Genomic DNA, 27,607 nt, shown 5'->3' with positions numbered 1-27,607 from the left:
GCAATAAACCATGCTGGGCAATACCTCTACGAATGTAAAAAACAAAATCTGTACCACTGCCCTCATAAAAAAGTTGTGGACCAGACTGGGAGAGCCAAGCAACAATCCCCCAAGTCACATGCATGGCTCGGCCACTCAATTTGCCCATAAGTTGGGCTACAGGACCCCAAATCTGTTGTGCAATGCTGCACCTCCATAGACAATGTTGTACGGACTCAGAATCTGCCGCACATCAAGGAAAATCGATCTCCACCGAAAATCGATCTCCACTGATTGGTGGGGAGACCACCATGTAAGAATAACCAAAAGAAATGAGAGATCTGGCTCCTTCTGTATGAGTGCCAAAGTCCATGCCAATATCTGCGCTGTATCAATGGAGAAATATCATAGCTCTCCCAATGAGACCTAAGAGTAGGTATCCTATGCATCTGTCGAGTGAGGAGAAGCTTGGCATTCCAAGCAGTGAAACTGAAAAAAGGATGGCTTTTCAAAGGATCAAAGGCATCAATCCACTCCCACTCTCCTGGATCCCACTGAAGATATCTGATAGGACTGCCACCATATAGCCACAAATACCAAGAGCCATGAGTCACTATCTAAGGAGAAGGGTCAATGAACCAATGCTTTCCCGAGCGACCAACAATCCTCACTAGACTAAGCCTACTGTTTGGTATGATCTCCTCCATACTACATCTCCTCAATCTCCCACCAGCCATGATAGAATACATGAGGAAATCTGTATCCTCCTGGCCTGGAAGAGCAATGACCTGCAGAGGTATGCCTATCCTCGAAAAAACTCCCAGCCAACTCGGATGATAGTCTTCGTGAAAGGTTCCAGAAAGCCACTCATGCGGAATAGCTGCATCAATCGGATCAATACGAATGCAAGAGCCCCTAAGATGCTGAGTGGATGCAACTCTCCGATCCTTCAAAAGACTCTTAAAGGTCTTCCAAGCAAGAACTGTGTATGCGCATCTCTCCCATCCTGACCATTGCATATAACGAGATGCACCAAGTGGCCGACCAGCCTCATCCCTAATGAACTCATTCCACATAATAGGTTGTCGGTTAGCCTCGTCCAAAGACCTACGAAGCCTTTGTCGCAAAAAATATCTCATGCTTCTCCATGGCTGCAATAAGAGGGGAAGATGGTGCCCTAATATCAACCTCTGTGAACAAAAAACGTGTGTTGGGCATCCAGTCTCTCCCGACCCTGGGTGTACATCTGGAAATCTGAGACAAGAAAAAATCCTTCCAAGGCTCAGTGCCTGGTAGGAACCTTTGACCACAAGTTTGCCCTGCATTGAACATCCGGATCGATAATAGTCAAGCCTCCCTCTCTTTTGGGCTGAATAACTATGAGCCAAGCTACCCTAGCACGAGTGTCTGAGGTGCCATCCAAGCCCAAGCAAAGAAAATTTCGGATCAATCTCCGCAATTGGCGAATGCACGCACGAGAGAAGCACCAACAAGAGGCAATAAACCAAGCTGAGGCAAGCAAAACCTGATTAGCCACCAAAGCTCTGGAGGCTAAATCTAATCTCCTGGAGCTCCAATGGAGGAGCTTCTTCGGGATACTCCTAAGTACCGGAGCAAACTGCTGTGCAAGAGAAATATCAATCCCAACTTGGCATCCCAAATATCTAGCAGTACATCCTCTCCTGATCCAAGTAAAACCAAGCTCTACACCCCAATCAACTCTCGGTAAATCACTAACCCAAAAACCAACAGATTTGTGCCAATTAATGAGTGCCCCTACTACCAAACAGAACTCCTTTAGTGCTACCCGGAAGAAACATAAGCATATATGTGAAGCCTCAAAAAACAGGGCTGTGTCATTAGCTAACTCAGAGTCAACCAACTCCTCATGACTACGAAGAGGCAACCTCAATCCTGAAATACCAGCAGTGCAGCGGAGAAAGATGCTCATGGCCTCTGCAACTATGATATAGAATAAAGGGGCTAATGGGCAGCCCTGTCGTACTGATGAGAAATCTGAAACCGCTCTCCTCTATCACCGCAAGCAAGAACTCTCATCGCGATACATGCATGAAACTCCCTTGATCCATCTCTGAGAGAAGCCCATATTACTAAGAGTACCCTCAAGAAAGTCCCAATCCACTCTATCATAATCCAAGAGCAGAATGGCTAAGGGCTCATTGCTCGCTTTAGCCCATTCGACGGCCTCCCAAAACGAGAAAATGTTATCAAAGATGCTCCTGCCATGTAAGAATCCATTCTGGGTGTCATGAATAACATCCTGCAAAATTGGCTGCAATCTGATGCTCACTGCCTTAGCAAGAATCTTATAGGTAGTCCCAAGTAAGGTGATAGGTCTCCACTGGCCATAGAAAAAGGGGCATCCAGAGCGGCACACATCTCCTCGGTGATCAAATGTGGCAATGCATTCCAAACCTTCCTCTGTGCCCTGTGTCTCAGATCAGAATGCGGCTCAGCACTAAGAAGCTGGCAATAGAAATCGGTGGCAATCTGTCTAACCATGAGAGGATCTGAGTGAAGAGTGCCATGTGAATCCTGCAACTGCCTGACACTATCTCTGGCATGAGATGGGCCGTGAGAAGCAAAGAAATGCTTGTTACATCTGCCACCCATCTGTGTCCAAAAGGATTCCTGGGCATGGAAACGATACTCCGCGCGCTGCTCAAGAGAGTGATGAAGTTCCGCTCTAAGAGTACATAAAGAATCTGCAACCCATTGAGCATGGGATGTTTCTCGTGCTCTTTCTGCAAGCAGCCAATCTACGTCTAATAGGCCTTTCTAAGTCCAAGGCCTCTTGCCTCTTAGACAGGGCACATGTGTGATAAAAGTCACTAATATCACAAAGAGTAGAGGCCAGGCTTTGAGAGGCCTGTAAGAAGTCATGAGATCTCCAAATATCAAGCATTCGACGCGATAGTTCTGCATCTGAAAACAAATGATCACGGATGCGTACATGGGGTGCTGATCCATGGCAATTCGCATCTCTAATACATAAAACCACTGGGCAATGATCCGATTTGGAGGTGTGCCTGTAGCAATCAAAGTATGTCCACCTCTGTCAAGCACCCAATCATCCACATAAAATCTGTCTAACCGTGCATAGATACATCCTACATCTCTTCTCCTGTTAGACCTTGAATAAAGAAGAGTGGATGGACTCCTCAAAATGTCATCCTCATGCCAACAATCTCTACCATGAATGGAGAGTATAAACCTCTCCCAAGACGCTCTTTCAAGAGGATGCACCAAGCCCTCATGTCCACCTCTTTTATCCCTTGGCATCTCAACCATGTTAAAATCGCCACCAATAATCCAATGGTTGGCAAGAGGCATCAATGTAGTGAGAGATTTCCAAAAGGCAATCCTCTCACCTCTATGGTTAGGAGCATAGAGGTTGAGAATACCAATGCGTGTAGTACCCTGCATAAGAAGGATCCACTGCGCTTTCGCAGGCAAAATGACACCATGTCCAATGATGCAAGGCAAGATCAAAGCTAAAACAGAGATACAAACACCACCCTTGGTACCAACAGCCAGTGACCAAAAGGTGTGTCTCGAGAGAAGCTTGCCTGATCTCCACACTGACTAGCATCCAGTTTATGCTCTTGCAAGAGCAATATATCCATAGGTCCACCTCTGACTGCACAATGAAACTGGGTTTTTACAATTTGTTTCCGTCGACGCGGAAAAAAAACCCCAGGACCCTGAATGTTCCAAGAGCCAATCCTCATAAAGACTCAGAGTAAACGACCTGATCTCGTGCTCGACGAAGGACCCCCTTTAGAGGCGGGAGTATGTCTCACATAGGTAAGGGAGGAAAAATCTGATGATGTAAACCTTACCTCTCTCTCCCACTCCGGGGAAAAGCGAGGGCTAGTCCTCAGCACTGGAGAGGTACCATGACAATGCGAATGTGCAACATCATCCTCAAGGGTGCAATCATCCTGTAACTCTAATGCAGCATCCTCCTGTGAGGGATCCAGATCATGTGCCTGCAAGGCCTCATCCTCCAAAAAAGGATCAACATCCTGTGAGGCAAGAGCTGCATAGGGGTTAGGGTACTCCACAGGGAGTGTGGGTGAAGGGGCAGATACCGGGGTCCGAGGGTGCCTGCCATCCCTAACCACAACCCAATGCTGTGTGGTCTACTGTGGCAAAGGAGCAGCTGGAGTCTCGGCATCTGCAGAAGGCCTCTGATGGGCAGTACCACGCCGCCTCCTAGCATGGCCTATCGATCTGGAACAATCTCTAGCGATGTGACCCTCTCGACGACAAATCCGACACTGGTCACGTCTACCTGCAATCTCCATCCTCTGGCGGAAATGAGATCCGTCAGGTCTCTGAGCATAACATGATCATCAGTAATCGATGGATCAGGAACAAGCACCAGGACCCGGGGCATACCATCAAGAGTGGCGGTATTGGCCGCGGAAGCTGAGGCAGGAGAGCTCGGGAGGATTGGTACCTCTAGAACCTGGGCAAAGGATGCCCCTATGGAAGCTAAAAGCTTCCAATAGGACCGAGGAAGAGCAGGGAACCGTAGTGAGACCGGGGTAAGGCCACCACTGGATCAAAGCCCACCTGGTACTGAAAGAAGAAAATCTTCCTAGGACCAAGAGGAAAGGGGCTGCTAGCCAAAGCCTGAGAAGTAGCTTCTGAAGGATGAAAGTCCACCTGGAAGAAGCCTCGACCAAGTCAACGAGTATCCTGAAAGTGCACAATCAGCTCCGAAGGGAGAGCTGCTAGAAGCCATTCACAGGCCTGTGAACGATAAGGGTGGGAACCATAAACTCTCGCAACAAGGGTAGTCTGAACCTCAAGGTCAATGTCGTGCTGAAGAGAGGTGAGCTCGTCTTGTGAAAAATCTCCCGGCCAGTGGGGGTGATGAGAGATTGGCTGCGGCAGAAAAAGCCATAAGACCAATCAAGAAAAGTGGGCGGCCGACTTGAATCCAGATAAAATAGCTGCTGGGAAAATGGGAGCAGAGGAAGGGGGGCAAAGGCGGGGAGCAGCTGGGGAAGCAAGGGCAAAGGGGCAGGCGGGGGCAGCAGAGGGGCAGGCGGGGACTGAATAAGGCAGGGGGCGGCCAGCAAAGGGAGAGGCGGGGCAGCAAAAGGGGGGCTGGCGGGGGCAGCAAAAGGGGGCAGGCGAAGGCAGGCGGGGGGCAGCAGAGGGGCTGACGGGGGCAGACGGGGGCAGCTGAAGGGCAGGCGGGGCAGCAAAAGGGGGGCTGGCGGGGGCAGCAAAAGGGGCAGGCGAAGGCAGGCGGTGGCCAGCAGAGGGGCTAGCGGGGGTAGCTGAAGGGCAGGCAGGGACTGAAAGGCTAGTGAAGGGCAGAAGTTGGGCAGGCGAAGGGGGGTGCGCAGGCAGCAGAAGGGCAGGCGAAGGCAGCAGAGGCAGGTGGGAGCAGCAAATAAACAGGCGGAGGCAACAGAGGGCAGGCGGGGGCAGCAGCGCAGGTTCACGTCACTTCAGCAACGCAGCTCACAGAATTCGCCATTTCACAGCTTTCCCTTCAGCACGTTGTCACTTCAGCAGCGCAGCTCCCTCGTCCTCCACTTCCAAAAAAACCATGGTCAATCCACCGTATTCTTGGATAGGAAGGGTCTAGGGGTCCAGGCACGGAAGGAAGCCTCAAGCTGCTGCTGTTGCATCCACTCCAAATCACCGGTCAAGTGCTCAAAATGGCCCTGAAGGGTGTGTACGAGGTCCACCCAAATGGAACGGATGACCTTAGCTCAGGAGCGGGGAGGGGGAAGTAGAAGCTATTGCTGATCTCCCATCACAAGCTAGTGTGTGGCTGTGTAGTTCAGGGCAGTATCGAAACTGCCTCTACAGGCGTTTCACAGAGATGCGCATGTGAGTGAGATTCAATGCCATGCCTCATCCATCATCCTCATAAGGTAGGGCTCGCCCACCTTTGTAACCCAAGCTACACCCCCCCATGTGACGGTGCGGGCGGTGCTTCGGAGAGAAACAGGCAGAGGATGCGGTACCATACCTGTTGTGACTGGGGGCAATCCCATAGGCAATGTCTCTGGCTCTCCTCAGGGCTGCCGCAGCAACAAACAGCTTGCTGGTTTGCTAGTGATCGCCAGCCACGTGCCCACAGCTAAGCTCCGATGGGCTCTGAGCTAGAGAAAGAAGGAGATCTGCCAGGGACGTAATCTGCTCTAGAGTCTTTGCCAAAAATCCACGATGAAAGTAGTTTGGACTCCCTGGGCGTCTCGATGCTGTTGCCTTGCCGGGGTGCCATCTGTGGTCTCAAGGAGCATCCGACGGAAAAGCCGGGCAGAGTAATCAAAGAATGGAATGGCCTTCCCGGGATCCTGAATTAATGGGTCTCTCCACTGGCAATGTCCAAGATCCCACTGTGTATGAGCCAACAGGCCGTTCACCCAAAGCCTTAAGCATCAAGATAGGATGCCTCTAACCTTAAGAGGGGGAGGATTTGTGACCCACTTCCTCCCCTTCCGGCCCACCACGTGGACCCGCTAAGGACGGGAGGGGAGGGCACCACCAAGCTGCCATTTGGACACTGTCAGGAGGCCGCTCAGTCTGACGCTGATCAGCTGGCCATGTGAATAGCCAAAAACCACCAGGGGAACTTTGGTGCGGGTAAAAGATGCCATCCATGGGATGTCAGGGGGAACCTCGCGAGGGAGAAGCCAATCCGGTGGAATGCCACGGTTGATGTCCTGACCATAGTGGAGGCTCCTCTCAGGGTGTCCAGGTGGTCCTACTGTGTCAGCTCCGGGGGTCGCGGTGGCTCTGCCAGGTGCCCAAAGTCTAAGCTGGCCCCCCATAGAGCGGTGCGTTCAGACGCCGATCATGTGTCCCAAGGGAAAGTCGGAATGAGGGTTCCAGGCCAAGGGCTCTCTCTCTCTCCCTCCATAGTGTACCCCTCCGTCCCACATGATATTGTATCCCCTCACTATATTCCACTCACCTCCATAGCGTACCCCCCCCCCCCCCCCCCCTCGCTATATTCCAGTTCCAGTTTCATTTTCTAGGTGCCAGTAGTATCATCTTTATTTTTCATTTTCTGGGTTTTTTTATCCAGACATTGTATCAGATCCACCATGATGTAACTTTTGGTCTCATAGGTCATTATGGCCTTTTGAAGACGTTAATATAACATTTCATTTCATTTCATTTCATCCTTGTAGGTGTGGGGAAACTGTATGAGGGCAAGGCTGAGAAGCTCCCAGGTGTGGAAGCGGCTTGCTGCAAACTGGTACTCAAAACCAACCATGATTACATCTTCTTAGCCTGTACACCCACTACACATGGATCACACCTTCGGAGCTCCTACCAAAGATGCACTTTTACAGACTTCCTCAGGCTCACTGAGAATGGATTCATCCAACAACCGGGCTACCTAAGTGTTCACATGTCCCATGCCATGCAAACTATGATTGGCCAGATCATAGTTGCTCTCGTAAGTTATACAACACTGTCGTACGGTACGAAACGACACGGTATCGTACGGACTGTTTGTCACTCCCCCCCTTTCCTTGGTCCCCTCTTTTGTTTTTGACTGTTGCTGTTTTTTCACCCTTTTTTAAAAAACAATTGGCTGTTTATGGCTTTTTTGACTGTTATGGGGCTTGCTTGCTTTTGGTGTCCTTTTAGGCTCAGCAAGCAAGGATATGAGGATGTTGACTTTTGGTGTGGATGCAAAGGATCTGTACTCTTTATCCTTGTGATCACTGCTCCGTATTTGGAGGGTTGAGGTGAGGCACCTTCCTCAGTTAGGCAACAAGAAGCAATGGCTTCTCCTTAACTACCTCCCTCTCTCTGTGTCTTCGTAGACCGTTTTCCAACAATCAGGCCCTGGGTGGGTGCCTCGGACTCTTTGGCCTCCCTTTAAAAAGCTCTCCTCCAACCTTCTCCCCATCACAAGTTTCAAGCTCTCAAGCTCAAGCTCTCATAGCTCAAGCTCCCATTGCTCTCAAGCTTTGTAACAACCTCTAAGCTCTCTAACCTTTCAAATTGATAATCCATAAATTTATAAGTGTTTTTTTTTTTTACTGTACTTTAGCGTATTGTAGTCCAAAATCTCATACGGTACGGTAAATTCCCTTACGATATCATACCGTACCATATCGTATGACCGTACGCGAACAAGTTTCATCCCACCGCCTCAGTGTGGAGACAAGGAGAGCATAGCTGCTAGTGTATGGATGCTGGTGGAGCATAGCTGCTTGTGGCAAGACACTAGGGATTGGGGAGTGAGGTTCTATGCAACAAAAGCTATGGAATCAATGGATGTGATGTATTGCTTGGCAAACCATGGCATGCTCGCCTTGAACCCTGCAAAAACTACAAGACAAATAAACTCTCTTTTATGTACAAAGGCCGAGAGCATCTTATAGACGCAGGCGAATCGGGTGATACTATCCCCGTTGTATCACATGTACAAATAAATAAAGCAATGAAAAGAGTGTTTCTTCGTACTTGGTTTTTGTACGTGATAATGTGGAACATACCAATGTGAATGTAGATTCACTTACTCGTGATAGGCTGAATTTTCTAAGTGAGTATAGAGATTGTTTTGCCAATGCATTGCACAGTGAAATGCCTCCTTTAGATTGTTGCATATGATTGTTCAAGAAAAGGAGCTATGAGAGCGCCCCCCCTCGACTATACCTTCTCGCCATCTTTCCTCCCCCCAGTTCGCCATTGCCCCCCCCTTCCCTCCCGCTGCCGCCATCACTGCCCCCCCCCCCACCCCCACACACACCCAATCGTTTGATTCCGTCTGCCATTTGATTAATCGAATCTCAGAGCCGAAAGAGATGACCATCACCGCCTCCCCAGTGAGGGCTCTCCCGCCAGTGTCCCCCGGGATCCTGGGGGCCAGTGGATTATAGCCTCTTCCAATGTCTTCCGGTGGAACTGATATTTTTGAGGAGGCAGTGGCTCCCATTAGGATCTGTGTGGTGTTTCATCATTCCACGCCATCCATGCCAGAGAGTGGTGCAATGATCTCCTCCTTTCCCTTGAGTGCACCCCGAGGACGGAGTGGGATTCAAAGTCGGTGGTTGCCGCCATCTAGGGGTAGGCAATAGAGTTCTCGCACCATCTTCATGATCTACACATCACCGACGGGCTCACCCATGTTTGGCCCCTAGCTCCGATGGAACTGGGAGGCTCAAGCCATAGAGATCAGGACGGGGAGGTGGTGTCCTCCAACCTGGTTGTGCTACTCTTTGTGTTCCTTCATATCTCAGTTTTAGTTACCTTCCCCCCCTCTTACAGATACCTTCATTGTGATCGATGGAGTTCAAAGTATGCCTACTCTCGTGCTCGGACAGAGTGGCCACACATGGAGGACAAGATCCGCGCCCACCTAGCGCGCCTTCACACTAGGACCCATTGTGATTACTCTCCTTCAAAACCCACGACTAGGACTCTTCGAGTGGAGGGCAGTTCCGATAGTTCCACCTCCCATAGAGATTGTTATGCGGATAGCCTCATGGAACATTCAAGGTTTTGGGGGGGGCTTAGTGGTTTCAGAGGCGAGGCATCCCTATAGAAGAGCTTCATAGAGCTCCAGTTGGGGGACCAATCGTCATTCTCTTTCTCCAGAAGCACCATCTTTCGGAGGGGCGTACCAATCGCTTTGGGAAGATTTTACCAAGCAGGAGTCACACTTTTTGGTCTCCCTCTTTCGGCCCCTCCGGCACGCATGGAGGAGTTTGTATTTCTATTAGTGAGCAGCTCTTGCCGGCAGTGGCTAGCTCAGGTGTTATAGTCACAGAGCGAGCGCAGTTGGTTACCATCAGGATTGGAGAGAACTGTGTGGGCTTCCTCAATGTTTATGCCCCGAACTTCGCGGTAGGTAGAGCCACCTTCTGGAGTACAATCTGTCAGGCCCTTCCTCGGGCTGCTGACTTTTGGTGCATGGGTGGAGACTTTAACATGATCAAGTCAATAGAGGATAGACTCGGAGGAGGCACAATTACAGTCTCAGGTGAAGAGTACTCTGCTTGGGAGGGGTTAATCTTGGCACTCGTGGGGCAACACCCTTGGCATCTGCCAGAGTTTGGGCGTAGCCCCGAGAGCCTGTGCTTCTCGCGGTTTGATAGGAGGAGAACAAGCCCCAACCTCTCTCGACTTGATAGATTCTATGTGGATGAGATGGCTTGCAGTCGAGGAGGCATGATTGGCATCTTGGCGGGCGCCACTTTGCTCTGGTTATTATATCCTTGGAGGACCCCTAGTAGCAGGACAGGCATGTAAGCACTAGGATTACAAACAACCTCATACACAACCCTCAGATCCGCAGCAAGATAGAGCAGATATGGGCAGGACTGGATTTTATCTCAGGTTCTATCGTGTGCACCTTGGATGCGGGCCTCGGCGAGATCAACAGCTTTTTGCAGGAGGCGACACAGAGCAAAGGGATTTCGTGAGCAGGAGAGGAGCATTCAAAGGGGTCTTGCTTCTCTCCAACGTTTTCAAGAGAGTTTTCCCGATAGCATGTGGATTGAGAGTCAGCTCGCTACGGCCCATACAAAGATTAGAGACCAGATCCATCAAGCAAAGGAGGGTGGAGTACAGATACCATGCTAGAGCCTCCTTCTGGACCTAGGCCGGAGAGAGAGTCACGGGGAACTTCTTTGAGATTGTAGGCCCTCATAGGCGAAGAGATGGTATTTGCTGGTTGTGTGGCCAAGATGGAGCTATTGTTTCTAACCTCCCATGTGAGAGCCATTGCCACGGATTTTTTCAGATCCCTCCTCACGGGTGCCCCATTATCCCCACAAGTGGTGGACGTGCGAGAGAGGGTCTGGCGGCAAACAAGAGAGGTGGTTCTTCCTGCTCTTCCGACCTTCTTATTGACTCCCTTCACAACAGAGGAGTTGGCGGAGGCATCACGGCTCTTCCTAGGGGAAAATGCCCAAGGGCAAAGGAGCTTCCAGTTTCCTTCCTTCTTCGCCACTAGGATCTCATGGAAGGTGGCCTTGGCGCAACCTTCAATGAGATTATGACTAGAGGTGCCATGCCAGAGAGGCTTTCAGAGGGTTTGATTCACTTGATTCCTAAGGAGAGTGGTGACCAATTGGAGATGCCGTAGTGGACACCCATCACCCTCCTTGGGATTGCCTACAAGATTTGGCCAAGCCCATCGGCCAGAGACTTCAGCCTTTCCTCCTTCACTTGATCCATGACACTCAGACAGGTTTTGTGCAGGATCGAAGCATCCTGCACAACATCTTCACTTTTTGGGAGGTGACAGCTTCAGCCAAGCTGCGGCAGAGCAGGACCTCATTGAGCTCCTCATAGACTTTGTGAAAGCTTGTAATAGAGTTGACTGAAGCTTTCTGGAGGGCATAATGTACCGGATGGGGTTCCCAATGGAGTGGATCCATGGTGTTTCAGGCCTCTACTCAACCTCTCACAATCAAGTTCTCATTCAGGGAGCCCAAGGTGACAGATTCCCCCTTTCTCGCTCAGTTCGGTAGGGCTGTCCACTCGCACCTTACCTCTTCCAATTTGTTGCCGAGGTGATAAGCAGTTTTCTCTCAACTCAAGAGACGGGGCTCTAGGGATTGCGTCTCCCCATCCGTACTCAAGAGGAGCTGTTGGACTCAGAGTTTGGAGATGACATAGCAGCATACCTATCCATAGATGTGGGGAATCTCCAGAAATTCGTAGAGACGATCGAGATCTTTTGTCACGGATTAGGAGCACAGATCAACTGGCAGAAGTCGTGTGGGTTTTGGGTAGGCTCTGCACCCACCCCAACTTGACATCCAATTGAGGCTTTCCAGTGGATCCCCAAGGGCACTCCAGTCCGCTATGTGGAATGCCACGTGGGAATCGATACCTCCCCGGAGCAGCAGCTAGCCCCTCTTCTTCCGAGCATTCGGAAGAAGCTTTTGTAATGGAGTCCTACGAGGCTCTTCTTAGCCGGCCGAGTGGTGGTGGCGAACCAAGTCGTCCTTGCCACCATGTAGTACATGACTTCTTGTTGGGCCTTCTTCCAAGCATGCATTGGTCAGGTACAACAGTTGATCCAGAACTTCTTGTGGGCCGACAGTGATGAGAGGCCTGCCTAGGCGAAGGTGGCCTGGAGAGTGATCATTCAGCCACAACGCAGAGAGGCTTGCCAGGGCCAAGGTGGCCTGGAGAGTGATCATTGACCCCACCATTCAGAGCCGCACCCTGCTGGGCAAGTTGATTATTAGGTAGTGAGCCTTGGAAGGACTTCCTCTTGGCCCGGATTTCAGCCCATACTTTGAGCTTTGGGGGCCCCTAGCCACAAAGCACCAAATGGATCTTCACAAAGATGCGGGCCCGCCCCTTTAGCCCGGCTTTTGAGGACATATTTGCAGCGAGCCTACTCCGAGCTTTGGATCACCTTAGGCCGGCCCCTTCAGCAGCAGTTAGCTCCAGTAGCCTCGAAGAAGCGTCTTCGGCAACCCCTGATCTGTTTACCTAGTGGCCACATGTTGGGGGCCCGACCTCATGTATCATGGGGAGCGTTGAGCATAGGGGCTACCAGCTCCCTTGGAGATCATCTTGCATTTAGACAGCTTCCCTTGGTAGCTCAGGAGAGAGGCCTTGCTGGGATCTAGGGTAGAGATAGACTCAGCCTCGACATCAACTGTGCTATTCCCTGGGAGTGGCTGACCCCTATCCTAGACCCAACCCCCCCACAGTGGCTGGGCGCGTTTACTAGGCATGATATTCTCTTGGCAGTCTATGGCGCGGATGAGAGTTGTGCTTTGCTCACTTTTTCTATTGGACCCCATGGCAGAAAAGAGAGATCTCAGCCCCCTCTGGATGATTTCAATGGCTGCACCTAACGAAGGGTCAGGGTGATCGGATGAGTGGCACATTGACCCCCAACCGGCCAAGGTGCCTAGGGAGAGACTCTAGCGGCTATGGATTTGGGAGAGGCAGCCCCTCACACACCTCCAGTGGGACTCGTGGGAGTGGACTTGGCATCAACTTGCTAACTGGGAAGAGAGACTAGGTACCCCATTCTTCGCATACACCACGCAGCTAGGCCGCAGGGTTCAGATGCCCGAGGTTGAGAGCACCCCGACAACAGCGGTACACTGGCAATCACAGGGCCTCTCAGAGCGGTTTCTCTGAGACTTTTAGAAGAGGATCTAGGATAGTTTTCGGCCTCGAAAGATCACCCTCTTTCTTTGGTTGCTGGCACACAGGAGTTTGGCGGTTGGCACATGGTTGGCCATTGGCAATCGACTAGCAGCTTGTCCGAAGTGTGGCCACCCTCAGGATTCTCAGAGACATTGTCTTTGGGATTGCTCGAAGGCTCAGCATGTTTGGCAACGAATTCTCCCCATTCTCACGATGGACAGGACCTCGACCCGTATCATTTCATGGGGCATTGTCACTTGGGCCACAGAGGCTGAGGTTGTCATGGCTTATGAGGAGGAAGGTGTAAAGAGAATGTGGGGGAGAGAGAGAGCTTGATATCCTTGCAAGCAAACACACACACATACACGAGAGTGCAAGACACAAGAAAGAGATGGATGGCTGAATTTTCTTCTATTTTTTTCTTTTCTCTACAACCATATAACTAAAAGATAAGAGTACATACATAAAGGGAAGGTACTTTCCTACAATAACATACAAATGGCCGGTCCATAGTGTGAACTCGACTATAGGGAGCTGGTGCTATAACTATGCCATAACTCTAGTACTCTGAAGTGGCTGTCACACAACCAGTCATCCACTGGCGGCATATCAACCAAAATCTAACCAACCATACCAGTGACATAAATGCAGAAGCTATCACCCAGGCAGGTTATCAATGTTCGCCATAGCACTAAAGGAGCTCAATATCTCAACACTCCCCCTCGAGCTGAACTCCGCACACTGCACTCTGAACTCCGCACATTGCACTCTATATAAGCTCCTAAACCTGTGGGGCTTCTCTATTCCCAATGCCTTCGTGAAGATATCTGCCACCTAATCCTCTGTGCTAACATATACCAGATCTACATCACCTGCTAGAACCTTCTCCCGCACAAAGTGATAGTGCACCTGCAAGATTTGGAGTGATATTATTCACACCATTATGGCTACCTGGGCCAAAATCCAGGGATCTTCGAGGGCTGCGGAGAGACAGCGCGGCCAGTTTATGAGAGAGTGGGACATTGGTATCCTTTTCACATCCTCTCATTCGAGACCCTATTGGCAGCACAGGACTCCTGATTGGTTGAGATCTCCACCTTGCTTGGTGTGAAATCTCCATTTTGTAAAAAATTTTCATACTTAATAGAAGTCTCCTTTCTGAAGAAAAAAAACATGCTTCGTTCTAACATGGTATACTGGGTTAATGGCCAAGTGTATGCTACTCATGTTGTCACAATAAATGACAACTTCCCTATCCACAGGCTCACCCATATTACTAAGTAACTTCTAAAACCAAGCTACCTCACAATCTACCATAACAACACCCCTATACTCTGTCTCTATACTCGACAAGGCAATTGTTGACAACTTCTTACTGCTCAGACTCACAGCAACACTCTCAAATGAGAACATAAAACCACTGGTAGATCTCGTGTCTACAACACTATCAGCCCAATCAGCATCTGTGTACCCATGTAGTTGTATCTCTATACGAGCCTCATAGAAAAGTCCATAATCAACTACGCATAGCTTTAATATGTACTGCACTCCACAAAAATTTTTGATTTTTCCTCAAAAGTTGATAAAGAGGATCTGCTACATGTGCATAATGTGGGATCCAAATAACATAAAAGACACATGCTCCAAGAAATCTCCTCAGCTCTGTAACATTAATGCATGTCTCTTTCATTCTTTGTATTGCATCTATCTTGGCTGAACAAGGTCGGCGTCCACTAGTACTACAAAGATGTCCCACTATTAGCACTTCACCAACCCCAAACACTGATTTCAGTCCAGATAAAGTAAGGTTCACCTCTTCAAGCCTGGATAGAATCATATCACAATCCTTTATATGATTTGCCACAAACTTGCGGCACCCCTTTGAATCCAAATCCCCATCTTTGTCTTTCTCATCACAGCCTTTTATTGGTACGTCATCCAAAAAAGGCATAGTAATTTGTGGTATGAAGTCTCGCAAGACTTTATTCATTCCATTCATCATATGTGCCACTGAGTTGGTGGCTCCCTGTGGTAAGGTACACATCCTTACTAGTCCCAAAGGAGTTTTCATTGTGGTCAAATCCCTGCTTTGTATATCCAGCTGGAACTGATCATATCCCGAATACAGATCACCCATAGAGTATATAGCTTTCCCTGCAAATGCTTCTGCAAACTCATCCACAATCGGACCTGCTCCCACATTCCTGATTGTGACTTTGTTTACAGGTTGCATGTCTTGAATGAAGCGCAATGTTCCATTTTTCTTTGGCACAGTAAACCATCTGTTGGAATATGGAGCGCATGATGGCTCCAAAATTCCCATCCTGATCTTTTCTTTTAGTAATTCCATCAGCTTTGGCAAGAGAGCCTTTGGTACTGGAATCGGCCGCAGGTTCCAGGGCACATGTGGTACAGTGAAGATCACCATTGGCGCTGTTACACTTGGATCAACACAGCCTATCTCATGCGGCTGAAAAGCAAAGGCTTTCCCATGTTTTACAAGCATCTCCTCAAAGCATTCCCTTTCAACTGGCAACAGAAAATCCCTTTCACCAATCTTCAGCTCTTTTAAAGTTTCCTGTGTAAACTTATGCCCAATTTTCTTCGGATCTCTGAGATTTGGTTGCATAGAAGCTTCATCTATCTTCTCCTTGCTTCCTGGTGGCAAAGGCAAGGCAACTGGTTTCACCTTCTTTGCAACTGTTTTGTACTTTGTATCAACATGAGCATCCATCTCGCAATTCATGTTTTTACATTCCACCCCCTCAAATTCCCGGATTATATCATACATCTCCACAGATGACACCTCTATCATCTCATTTCCACCCTGTAAGCATGCTCTTCCTATATCAAAAAGCACATCCATAGTATCTACAAATGACACCTCATCAAGCACCCCTGAAATAAACTCATTCTTCTCCAAAAGACCACACTGCTCAAGACTTTTTTGTTCATTTTGTACAGGTCTACGCATGCCACGCTTCGAATCCTTGCTTTTTACAAAGACCAGTGACCCATAGCGAGAGAATCCCTGAAAATTTGCTGAAAAGTTATTTACATTGATTGAGTCCTGCGAGAACTCATTTTCCCTTGTACCATTGGAATCCCGCTTTACAATGGCACCTGGCCAAAATCCCTCATCTCCCTGTAATTCATGAATTCTCTATTTATCTTTGGGAGTGACTGTGCTCGAAGAGACTCACGATTCCTTTCATGGTTAATGCAAACTGTCAAGAACTGAACAGCTTTCTTGCCATCTTTACTCCTTATTCTTGCATATGCCGAGCCATCATCCAAAACCTTTGTTTCCATCCTCACAGCTGTAATGTAGGGTTGCCCAAGGATGAGGGGATACGATGACATCTCCTGAACAAAGAAGTTCTGATCATCTTTCACATCCCCTATAGTTACCCTTACATTTGGACATGCTGCATAGAGCTCTCCAGATGAGTTATTAGCTGCTTTAATCATCCACCCATGATCTACATCCATTGGCCACTTACATTTGTTGTAGAGATTTTTAGCCATAAGATTTATTTCAGACCCATGATCAATTAGAGCGACATATGGCTCTTCCAAATCACCTATCTTGACAAGGGTTTCAGTGGTTGCTCTTGCCCAATGGCTCCTGGAGTAATGACTCTTTGTAAGAACTTCTTTTTCATCATCCTCTTCCACAAAGCGCACTTGTCGTGCCCCATCAGCAGAGTGATTACATTCCACCACATTTTCTCTCTCTTCCTTTTGCTGTACCTGTACTCCATGAGTCTTGGAAGTGCTTGCCTCCCCTTGTGATGGAATAGATTCAATTATGGATTGCCTTTTCCTTCGTATAATATCAATTATCTCATCTCATGGAATTCTTTCTTTGCAATCCCCAAGACTTCCCCTAGTGTAAATTCCACCCTGCTGTTTAGAATCCTCTCTTCAAGCACCTTTTTGAGATCTGTTGCGGCTTCAATATCAGATTGAAGCTTGTAGAGTGGACTTTTCCCTTTACCCTTCTCCTTCTCATGCTTCATTTTTGCTGGCACTTCTTCCATTGATACTTCCTGTGGAGGTCTGCGGTGGAGGCATATGTGATGGCCCAGGATCCTTCTTTTCACTTCCACGTGTAACTCTTTTTGATGGCCCTCCTTCCTCATTTTCCCTTTTACGCTTCTCCTCTACCTGTGCCTCATTATTTTGGCATTTAGCAATGTAGGCATGAACAGATAAAGAATCCACAGGCTCCTCCTAGCCAGTCTCAAGACGTATACAGTCACCTGCCTCATGCAAAGCTTGCTTAGACACCTTCTTTGACGCAATTAATTCCATTGTTGATGGCCAAAAATCTTCATTCTCATAATCTTCATCATTCTCAGATCCCTGCTTTGATTGACCAGCCTTTAATCCATAGGTTGCTGCCTCAACCATAGAGATGGCATGACTAGCAGCCATATCCTCAACCAGCTTTTTCATCCCTCCTTTCCCAAAGTTTGTACTTAATGGAAGACCAGTCTCTGTAAGGTGGATTTTCCCATCTTTGAAAAACACAAGTTGATTTTTAAGGGCTTCTTTATAGCTAGCACAATCTTTCTTTGCATGTTCTGGGTCATCACACCATATGCATCTGTATGTAAACCCTTCTTTGCTTTGAGACCTTTGCATAGAAGCCTGCCCTAATGGTAGCCCCTTTTCTTCAATCCTGGACATCTTCAATTTTAGGTCCCGCATGCCCTTAATAAGTTCTTCCATCGGCCCTTCTACCTTTGGGATTGTAGCAGCTGGTTTTGGTAGATTCTCAGGGGTAACAGTAGTTATAGGAGTTCCCGAGCTCATCACCATTTTATCCCTCCTTCGTTGCCGCTTTGCTAGCATGGTGACCGCATCCTCAACATCATTCCAATCACTCTTTAGTCCCTGCTCTGTATCCTTATCCTCGAGGAGAATTTCCAGTTTTTCTTGGAGATCTTTCCCAGCTGCTTATAAGAAGAGCTCTGTTTTTTCTCTGTCCAAAGTTGTACGCTCTATCCTTGACAGCTGGGCATAGCGCTTCTCAAACTCTCTTAGCAGCTCTGTGGCAGAAATTCCCATTTTGGGTTTTGTGACCCATTCCAAGAAAGTTCGTTTGGTCACTCGCTCAGAATCCTCAATGAAATATTCGTCCTTTAAAGCAAGCTTGAACTCCTCCCAATTTCTGCCACCATGTGCTGTCTGCAATCCTCTTATGCGCTCTCTTATTTCAGGAACACATACCAGCTCAAAGCTTCGAACCATATCCTCCTCAGTCACCCTGTTTAGCTCCATTTCCTTTATGTAATTGCGCAGGTACTTTGTGATATCCTTTCCATCAAATTGATCCACCTTTTTCACAATTGATTGCAGTGCTTTGGTCGTGGAAATTTGTCCCCTCTCGGCAGCTTGCTGCTGTTGCATATACATAGTAAACATCTGAAACATCTGCATAACTCCGGGGTCAAAATGAACCCCCTGACCCTCAGAATTCTCAGCCATAGCTTCCCTGTATGTTTCACCACACTCTCACCCCAGCAGTTTCACGTCGGGTTCACCAAAGAGCTGTCGTGACGTGGACGATGTCGCTGGGAAAGTGCGAGACTTTTAGCTGTGAGAGTAGCTTCTGATTTCCACAAGAAAACTCAAACACATAACTCTCCAAGGAGCACAAGGCTTCTCCATTTTTGATATCATAAACATGTACAAATTCACCTCAATACATCCATGAATTCAGCCAGATGATTGCACACAAATTGTGTATCAAGTGATTGTCCCTACCCAAGCATAGATTTACTGGCTCCTTTTTCCAAATCCTTCAAACCAATCACATGTAGGCATAACATAATCTTCAAATATTTCCCACATACATGTGACCATTTACATTCCATACATCAAGTGACATCAATTCCATCATTTCAAGATGTTTCTTTATCACCTGAAAACTTGCTTTTAAATTCTAACATCTCACAAACAAAAGATGGCATACGGCATAACCATAACATGCTCATGAGATTTAGAAAACTCCATGACTTGCATTCCAAAATCCGATCGAGTAGAAAATAAAACCAACTTTCAGAAGCCTTAATGTATTTTTGATACTTTATTTCCACAATTCTCCAAGTCCCAAGATCTTCTCATTCTCCAAAACCTTTGAAGGTTTATAAAACATACGATTTTCTAAATCGTTGATTTTAGTATTCAAAATAAAAAAAAACCCACTTAACTGTAAGTAGAGCAAGGTGAGATTTTCATTGATTTTTCTCTATTCCTTCTATGGCGGCTTCGCTGCAGATTGCGCATGGATGAGTACAAGTGTAAAATGAAAATCGTATCATTAGATAGCACTCGAATTGCTCTCCAATTCTAACTCCAACAAGCCATGAACAGTAAGAGCCCCATTGATTTAAAATTCTCTGGTTTGTTCACTCTCCTGGTTCTTTTTTTTGCACACGCTGAACTCTGATATCTCCCCCCCCTCGTTTTCTCTAGTTTTTTCCTCTTTTTCCCGCAAGGAAATCGGACGCCCACCACCTTTTGCAGCTATCTTCACGTATTTCCCATTTCGAAAATACTCATGCGCCACCTTTTTATTGTTTTCTCGAATATTTCTTCTTTTGCTGCCACACAAGCTGCCCTCATAAGCTTCATATTCCTTCTATACCCATATTGTATCTACTTCTCTTATGCAAATATATCGACCAAGGCAACTAAGACCTTCACATCATGTATGTGCTTCAAGACACTACATCACCCATTGTTTTGCAACTTTGGGAGCTTCTTCATGATGATCATGGGCTTCATCTATAGTACCTTTCTTGAAAATTATGCATGAGTTCCATGTCACATTGATTTGGAAATGATGATGAAAAAGATCTTCATCCACATTGAGGGAAGTCCATATCATGCACATGGGTAGCCATATACATCATTCACATAGCCCTTTTACGAGCCACCCATACCATCATTTACATAGCCACACAGGCCAAGTATGTAACTGAGTGTTTTCTACTGCAAGGTCTACCATAAGCATAAGGCTCCATAATTCACACCACACTCATATTCAAAGCTTCAAGACCAAACTCATCCTCAGCTCGTCTTATTGAACCTCATTTACAATATGAACATATGTACATGGGCATCATATAATGTCTCGTCATAGCACTCATTCCCATGCATCTAGATTTGTATTTGATAGTCTCATATGCATGGTTTCACACCATAGACGTGCCATGGCACGACAACGCAAACATGGCTGCCTTTACCTCAAGCATGTTGACATCCAAAGTAAACATCCTGCCAATTCTATTAGCCTTCGCAACCAAGCGACACTAATTTTGGAAGTCTTCAACAAAACATCCTTGAGGATTAAACCTCACTTGCAGACCCTGCTCAACCATTTGTCCAACAAAAACTAGGTTCTTTGTAATATTTGGCACAAGAAGTACATCTACCAAGTACTTTATTTTTCCATCCTGCATAGACAATGGCACTTTACCAACATGCGCAATGGGATGCACTGTATCATCACATGTTTCTACAGAACCTCATTTTTTCATTTTTCACTTATCTCTAAACCACTCACCATGACTGGTCATGTGATTAGAGGCGCCACAATCCACATACCATATACCTTGAGATCCTTACACATCTCATCTTGTGAAACTGAGTATGTGCTGCATCACAAATAACTGCTCACTTCTATCATCACCACCATGTTTACTAGATGATACATAGTTGCCTTGTTGCAACTTTCCACTTTTAATGTCATTCTGGTTTTTATAGCAGTCCTTTGCTATGTACCCTGGTTTACCACAATAATAGTATTCTATGCTATTTGCACACTGATTTCTTTGCCAACCACCTCAGCCCCTGCCTCTAAACTGACCTCTTCCACCTGTGTATGATTGTTGTTGTTGCGAATCATTGGACTGTTGTTGTCCAAAATTTTGGTTTCCTTATTGGACACCACCTTGGCCTCAACCGCCGCAACCTCTACCTTTGCCTCTACCTAAATTAGAGGAGAAGGCATATTTTGGTGTATTCTTGCTTTGTGAAGCAGAGTCCTCACCTAGAGACTTTTCTTCTATGATCAGCATAGACACCAAGTCTTGAAAGTTGGGAATATTCTCTCTGATAGCAATGGAGGTCTTGAATGGCTTGTACTCTTTGCCAAGCCCATTCAAACAAACACTTACCAAATCATCGTCTTCCACCAATACATTGATAGACCTAAGGGATTCAACAATGCCCTTGATCTTTAAAGCATACTCATTGATAGACATACTTTTCTTTTCCACTGTATGCAGCTCTTGTTTTAGTTGCAATTTCCTTGCCTTTGTATTAGTTTGAAACATTTGCACCAGATTCTACCATGCAAGTGCTAGAGTGTTGGCATCATGTATGTGTCCTATCATTGTGTGTTTGTGACACTGATCGAAAGCCAATACATGACTTTTCTTGCATCCTGATTCGAATCCTTGAATGCCTTTATATCTACTGGAGTGACACTCTCTTCAGACAACTTTAGAGGCTCCTCATTGTCTCCTTCAACATAGTCCCAAAATCCTTTATCCCAGGGTTGTTTCCGTACGGCATATGATGGCTTATCGTACAGAATATCGTACGTGCTCGTACGAACTTTTTCAACAAAAAAAAATTCTCCGAAATTTATTTTTTTCCAAAAAAAAAATCCCAAAAAAATTATTTTTTTTGGGAGATATTTTTTTTTCTCTATACTATGATGCTTCCCTCCTTTTTAAAATACTCCATATCTGGAATTGGAAATACCTAAGTTTATAAGTATTTTTTTAAAACACTGTATTTTATCGTACAATAAGAAAAAAAAAATTATATCATGCCGTATTTTCCCGTACGGTATCGTACCTGACAACTATGCTTTACCCATTAGGAAATTAGTCATTCTAAACTTCCAGGAATGGAAGTTGTTCTTGTCCAGCTTCTCACTGACAATCTGATTGAGTCCGTCAAACAAATAATCAGAACTTGCAAACAGACAATTTTTGTATATAACCTATAACACAGCAGTATCTTCTGTGACTACTGCAGCGATATTTTAGCATAACCTGTAGGTCACAAGATTTGACTAGAGTACATGTACATACACCCAATATTAACAATACATGTGCAAACACTGTCTGCACTTCCAAAATGAATTATTGCACTACAATAACCAGATTTCAACCAGAGACAATTCTCCACAAGAACTTCATGAAACTGCCGAAAATACCTTGCAGTGACAAAACGCAGATCAAAACGGGAATCTGGCCGCAACCCGACTATATGAGCTGCGCTATAACTATGTCATAACTCTAATACTCCAAAGTGGCTATCACACGACCTGTCATCCACTGGCGATATATCAACCATAATCTCACCAACCATGCCAGTGGCTTAAGTGCGGAAGCTATCATCCAGGCAGGTCATCAATGTCTGCCATAGCACTAGATGAGCTCGATATCTCAACAAGGTGGGGGGCTAGCGCTTCAGATCTCTCACCTTTGTATTTCGGCAGTAACAGTCCCAACCCCATCTACTGATCATTGGACTCTGAGCTCGTGCCAGAGATGGGAGATTTGTAGCAACATTGCAACCTCGCACATCTGGAGAGCTCCATGCAACGAAGCCATCGAGGGCACCCACACTCCACCAACAACGGAGTCCATTAAGTGCATTTGGCTCGACATCATTCATACCCTCCGCGGTTAGTGGGAGAAGCTGCAGGGTGGCTCTAACCACATGCGGAAGCGGCGGGAAGCTTTGTTGAGGCTTTGGCGGCCTGGCCCTTTTCTCACAAATAGAGGTGGTGATCCCACTTGGCATTACAGACCACCTGTGTGGTTATTCCTTCCCCTGTCCCCTATATGAGATAGCCTTCTCCTCATAGAGCGGCCAGCCGGAGGAGAAGTGCATCTTTCTCCACCTTTTGATTCTTTGATCCCCGCCCTGCACATGGAGGCGAGTCTGTATCTAGCCCTTCATGGTTGTATTTAGCCCTTCGAGGCTGGTTTTTTTGTTAACTAATAGAAGGATCTTTTTCCCATGAAAAAAAAAAAAAGAAATGCCTCCTTTACATCTAGAGGATCACCGTATTGATTTGGTGCCAAGTAGTTTACCTCCCAATAGACTGGCATATCGTGTGAGTGCTTGCTAACAAGAGGAGTTTATAGAGCAAGTTGATGAACTCTTAGAGAAGAGTTTAGTTCGACCAAGTTCTTCGCCATTTTGTTCACCCATTCTTCTTGTGGAGAAGAAGGATGGTACATTTCGCATGTGCATGGATTGCAGGACACTTAATATGATAACCATCAAGAATCGGTTTCCTATTCCGAGAATTGATGATATCTTGAACAAATTGGATGGTTCCTCATGTTTTAGTCACACTGATCTCAAGAGTGGTTACCACCAAGTGAGAATGATGCCTCAAGATGTACACAAGACAACCTTTCGCACATCTTTTGGTCTCTATGAGTATTTGGTTATGCCATTCGGTCTCATAAATGCTCCGGCTACCTTCAACTAATGATGGACCAAATTTCAGAAATTATAGATCATTTACAGATGTCTTCTTCGATTGCATTTTGGTGTTTTGGAAGAATGAGGAACAACATAAGAAGTGCTTGAAAGTGGTCTTTGATGAATTGAGGAAACACTAGCTTATGATTAATGGCTAAAAGAGTGATTTTTTTCTCTTCTATCTTGGACACACAGTGTCAAAAGATGGCGTGCTAATGGATCCTACAAAGATCCAAGCCATTAAGGATTGGCTCGAACTTAAATCCATACATGAAGTTCGTAGTTTACTTGGTTTATGCTCATATTACAAGAGGTCCATATCTCATTTTGCAATGATTGCCTGGCCATTGCATGAACTTACCAAGAAAAGCTATGTATAAATGGTTAAAATCTGAAATTGATGCTTTTCTTAAGCTCAAGAGTGCCATTACATCAGGATTTTCTTTGGTGATTCTTGATTTACAAAAGCCATTCAGTGTTGAATGTGATGCATGTGGCAGTTGCATAGGAGATGTCCTAAATCAAGAAGGACGTGTTGCCTATGAGAGCAGAAAATTGTATGATGCCGAGCTTTCTCTTGGCATCTATGAGAAATAGCTATTGGCTATAATTCATGCTCTTACAGTACGGAAACACTACTTATTGGGAACTGAATTTACAGTCAAGACCGATCCCCAAAGTTAGCGCTATTTTCTAACACAAACCAATCTTTCAGGGAAGTATATGAGGATGGCCAATTTCCTCTCTATGCTTCATTTTCAAATTTTGCACACCCCAAGAACGAAGAATGTAGTGACAGATGTTATTGTCACGAAAACTGTGTGTAGCAGCTATCTCGATTGCCTCTCATGGGGACTTGATTGCCATGCGTGATCTGTATCATATTGTAACGGAAGGGCAATTGTCACACGGAAATCTTCACTATCATGAATCCTGATCAAACACATAAACATGCCAGAGGGAAGAGTGAAAAGAACAGCTCTGCACACTACACCACACTAGGGACCAGAAGATGGGCTGACACCCCCAACCATTATGGTTAGATTACCAAAAAGGAGTCTGCTTCAAATTCAACTTTGCAGGTGCACAGGGATTCTCCACTGGCATGCACCTAATTCTTCCAGTACAAGATGAAAACATAAACAAAACATATGCTGAGTTCAGTGTTCCTCAACGGAACTGGAGAGCTTTCCTGGCTTTAAGCACATTTAGGACAGCCATGGACACCCCACAACATTCCCACATCAGCCCTAGACAGCCCGGTATGGTTGTCTCCAACCTTGCCAAGCCCACAGAGAAAATCGACCAGCCTCAAGCGGGCTGTATGAGCAATCGACCAGCCTCCAGAGGGCTGCACCACCAGTCAACCAGCTCTCCGATGACCCAGAAGGAGTCGGCCAGCAAAATATTACATGCCATGAGCAATCGGCCAGCAGAAAGATCCCACCCTTCATGTCGACCAGCCCTCTGCTCAAATAGGATCGGTCTCCTAGCAAATTCCCACGCCAGGAAACAGTCAACCAGCTCTTCGGGAGGCCCGCATCCAGTCAACCAGCAGTAATCTGCTCCAAAACAGGTCGGCCAGCTCCACCATCCACCAAGAAGTGCGACCAGCCCTAACTCTACTTCTCCTCCAATATTAGAACTTTCCCCCATAAATATCAAATTGTGTGCTTTCTAGGTCCAAAAGGGGGCGCCTACAAGCAAACAGCCTATAACATCTCCAGTGCCCAAAATCCTTGGCCATGTGTATTATTTTCTTTCATTTTAGTACCCATGATGATGTATTCCATGGACATGATGTAATCCCTTTGGTCTCATAGGTCATTTTGGCCTTTTGTAGATGTTAATATAACTTTCTTTCTTCTTCAGCTGAGAGTAGAGACTGCCCGATATGGGCCTAGGGCGGCCACACCAGAGGACAGGATATGCCAACTCTGTCACACAGAGCCCGAGACAGAGGACCATTACATATGCCAATGCCCCGTGTACTATGAGATTCGGGGGAGGTTCCACTGCCTCTTCCGAGCTGGGTTCGGACCACTTTCCAGGATCGTGGACTTCCCGGATCAGAGATGCCTGGGACTTTTTCTTCTAGAGCTCCGTAGACACAGGGAGTCCTTAGTGAGATCCAGATCAGCTGTACTTGCTGGAGGACCAGCACAGAGAGCTCTCACTGACTTCTTCCATACCAGCACTCCGAGGGCCGATCCACCCATCATACCCAGACCACAGGCTAGTGTAGGAGCTCGGCCGAGAGGTGTGACACTCGATAGAGCCACTGAGTTATGCAGAGCTGGACGCCCCAGACCCCATGGCCCTCACCCACGGCCACGCCACCACAGGAAGATCCGGGCCATCATCTCCCATCATCGCAGGACCTTCTCGCGCCAGCTCAGTTTAACCACCTTGAGCACCATATCACAGTGGCCCATGAGGGATGTATTAGGGTGATATGAGAGCTCTCTGCTCATGTACCTAGATCAGATTTTAAAGTTCTAGATTTCTGTTATCTTTCTTTATTACTATTTTGTACCCAGGATTATGTACCTCATGGATATGATGTAACCTTTTGGTCTCATAGGTCATTCTGGCCTTTTGAAGACGTTAATACAACTTTCTTTCTCTCTCTTTTGAGGACACTAGATACAACAGTCGCCTCCTAGAGATGGGGGCTGCTCATGAGCTCCTACTTTATACAGGATGTCCCATTGGCGTGCTTCCGAAGGCTTGACTTGCTTTCCATATGAAGAAGCCTTGAGCACAGTGAACTACTTGATGGGGTCTCTTGCTCTCATGTGCCACATTGAGGACTTCACAATTTCACTACCAACCATTGGGGCGGATCGCACATATATGTCATTCATCTTCTCTAGCCAACCCCAGCTCCACCTACATATCCATAGTCACACGCATTCACTTTCATCACAATCTTGACCCAGTTTTTTATGCTCATCTTTTTCATCAGAAACCGACCTTAATCTCGTCATCCATGACTCCACACAGGCCAGTTTTCCTCACATCACCTGCTCCACGGCCAAACCCCCTCAGTTCACAACCTCAAAACGGATGGTATGACAAGCAGTGCAAAGCCACATGGCTTCACCTCTTATTGAAAGAGAGTGTGGCAGGATGTATCTGCATGCGAAATGCAAAGATACTTCCACCACCTACCCGTGGGAAGAAGCAAGCATTCTTGGCTAAGTGCAAAGAGGAATATATCATCCTTTTGTGAGTGTGAACAGCTCAAGGATTGGCATACCCTTGAGGAAAAGAGGCAGCCCATGCCCATCACGGACCCTCTTATACAGGAGACCTATGCTCACCAGCTATATGACATCCCCAACCAGCCCTCCCCAAATCTCTCTCATATTTCCCACCCCACCTCTGCCACCCTCTTCACCATAGCCAATGTCACCAAAGTCCATAACCAAGCTTCACAATGGGAGACCAGGGACCATGAGGACTATTCACAACTGGTTGAAAACAAGAAATAGAGCAGAAACTAGTAAATTTAGACAACATGAAAAGATTTGAGAATTGATAACTTTTGGGCCTGAAAGAATACAAGGGAAAAAACTCTTACATGTCTCAATTCCAAAATCCGGCCAATGCATGACTCAAGGGTCTTTCTTAGATCGATGCGTTTTTGAGCATGGATTATCTGTGTGGTGAATTGTGACAAGCATTGAAATATCAATACGAGGTGTAGCAGATTAAGGATTAAACTGATCATTGTGGTCCATATGGCAATAACGGCATGACATAATGTGTGCCTTTTCTGCTTGTTTACCCGACCCATATCTTACCTGATCATAACAATCCTCTAGTTTCCTGTAGATCTCAATGTATCTCACATATAACAGCGAATGTTCTAGCAAACCCTACAAGTTCAAGATTTTGAAATCCTCAATGTGCATAAATATTAAAAGAAACAAAACCTAGCACCACCTAT

The 27,607-nt window shown here is 46.6% G+C and overlaps 1 protein-coding gene across 4 annotated transcripts in view; it reads right to left on the bottom strand.

The window, feature by feature from the left end:
• The window catches only part of LOC147639817 (dynein regulatory complex protein 11-like), a 166,293-nt gene that overhangs the window by 109,445 nt on the left and 29,241 nt on the right, over positions 1-27,607 (bottom strand). For 2 of the 4 annotated variants that reach the window (XM_086774374.1, XM_086774373.1), the window contains exons 4-5: positions 27,462-27,536; positions 27,239-27,316 (exon numbers count right to left, since the gene is read on the bottom strand). In XM_086774374.1, the coding sequence (XP_086630500.1) occupies positions 27,239-27,316; positions 27,462-27,536 (153 nt within the window). The remainder of the gene's footprint in view (positions 1-27,238; positions 27,317-27,461; positions 27,537-27,607) is intronic. The other 2 variants (XM_086774380.1, XM_086774377.1) reach the window with 1 other exon arrangement.

The sequence above is a fragment of the Cibotium barometz genome, chromosome 3 (genome assembly GCF_041138505.1).
Source record: "Cibotium barometz isolate CiBa-2024 chromosome 3, ASM4113850v1, whole genome shotgun sequence".
Classification (NCBI taxonomy): Eukaryota; Viridiplantae; Streptophyta; class Polypodiopsida; order Cyatheales; family Cibotiaceae; genus Cibotium; species Cibotium barometz.
Note: the sequence above shows the minus strand (reverse complement) of the source record. Positions and strands in the feature narration are given on the sequence as shown.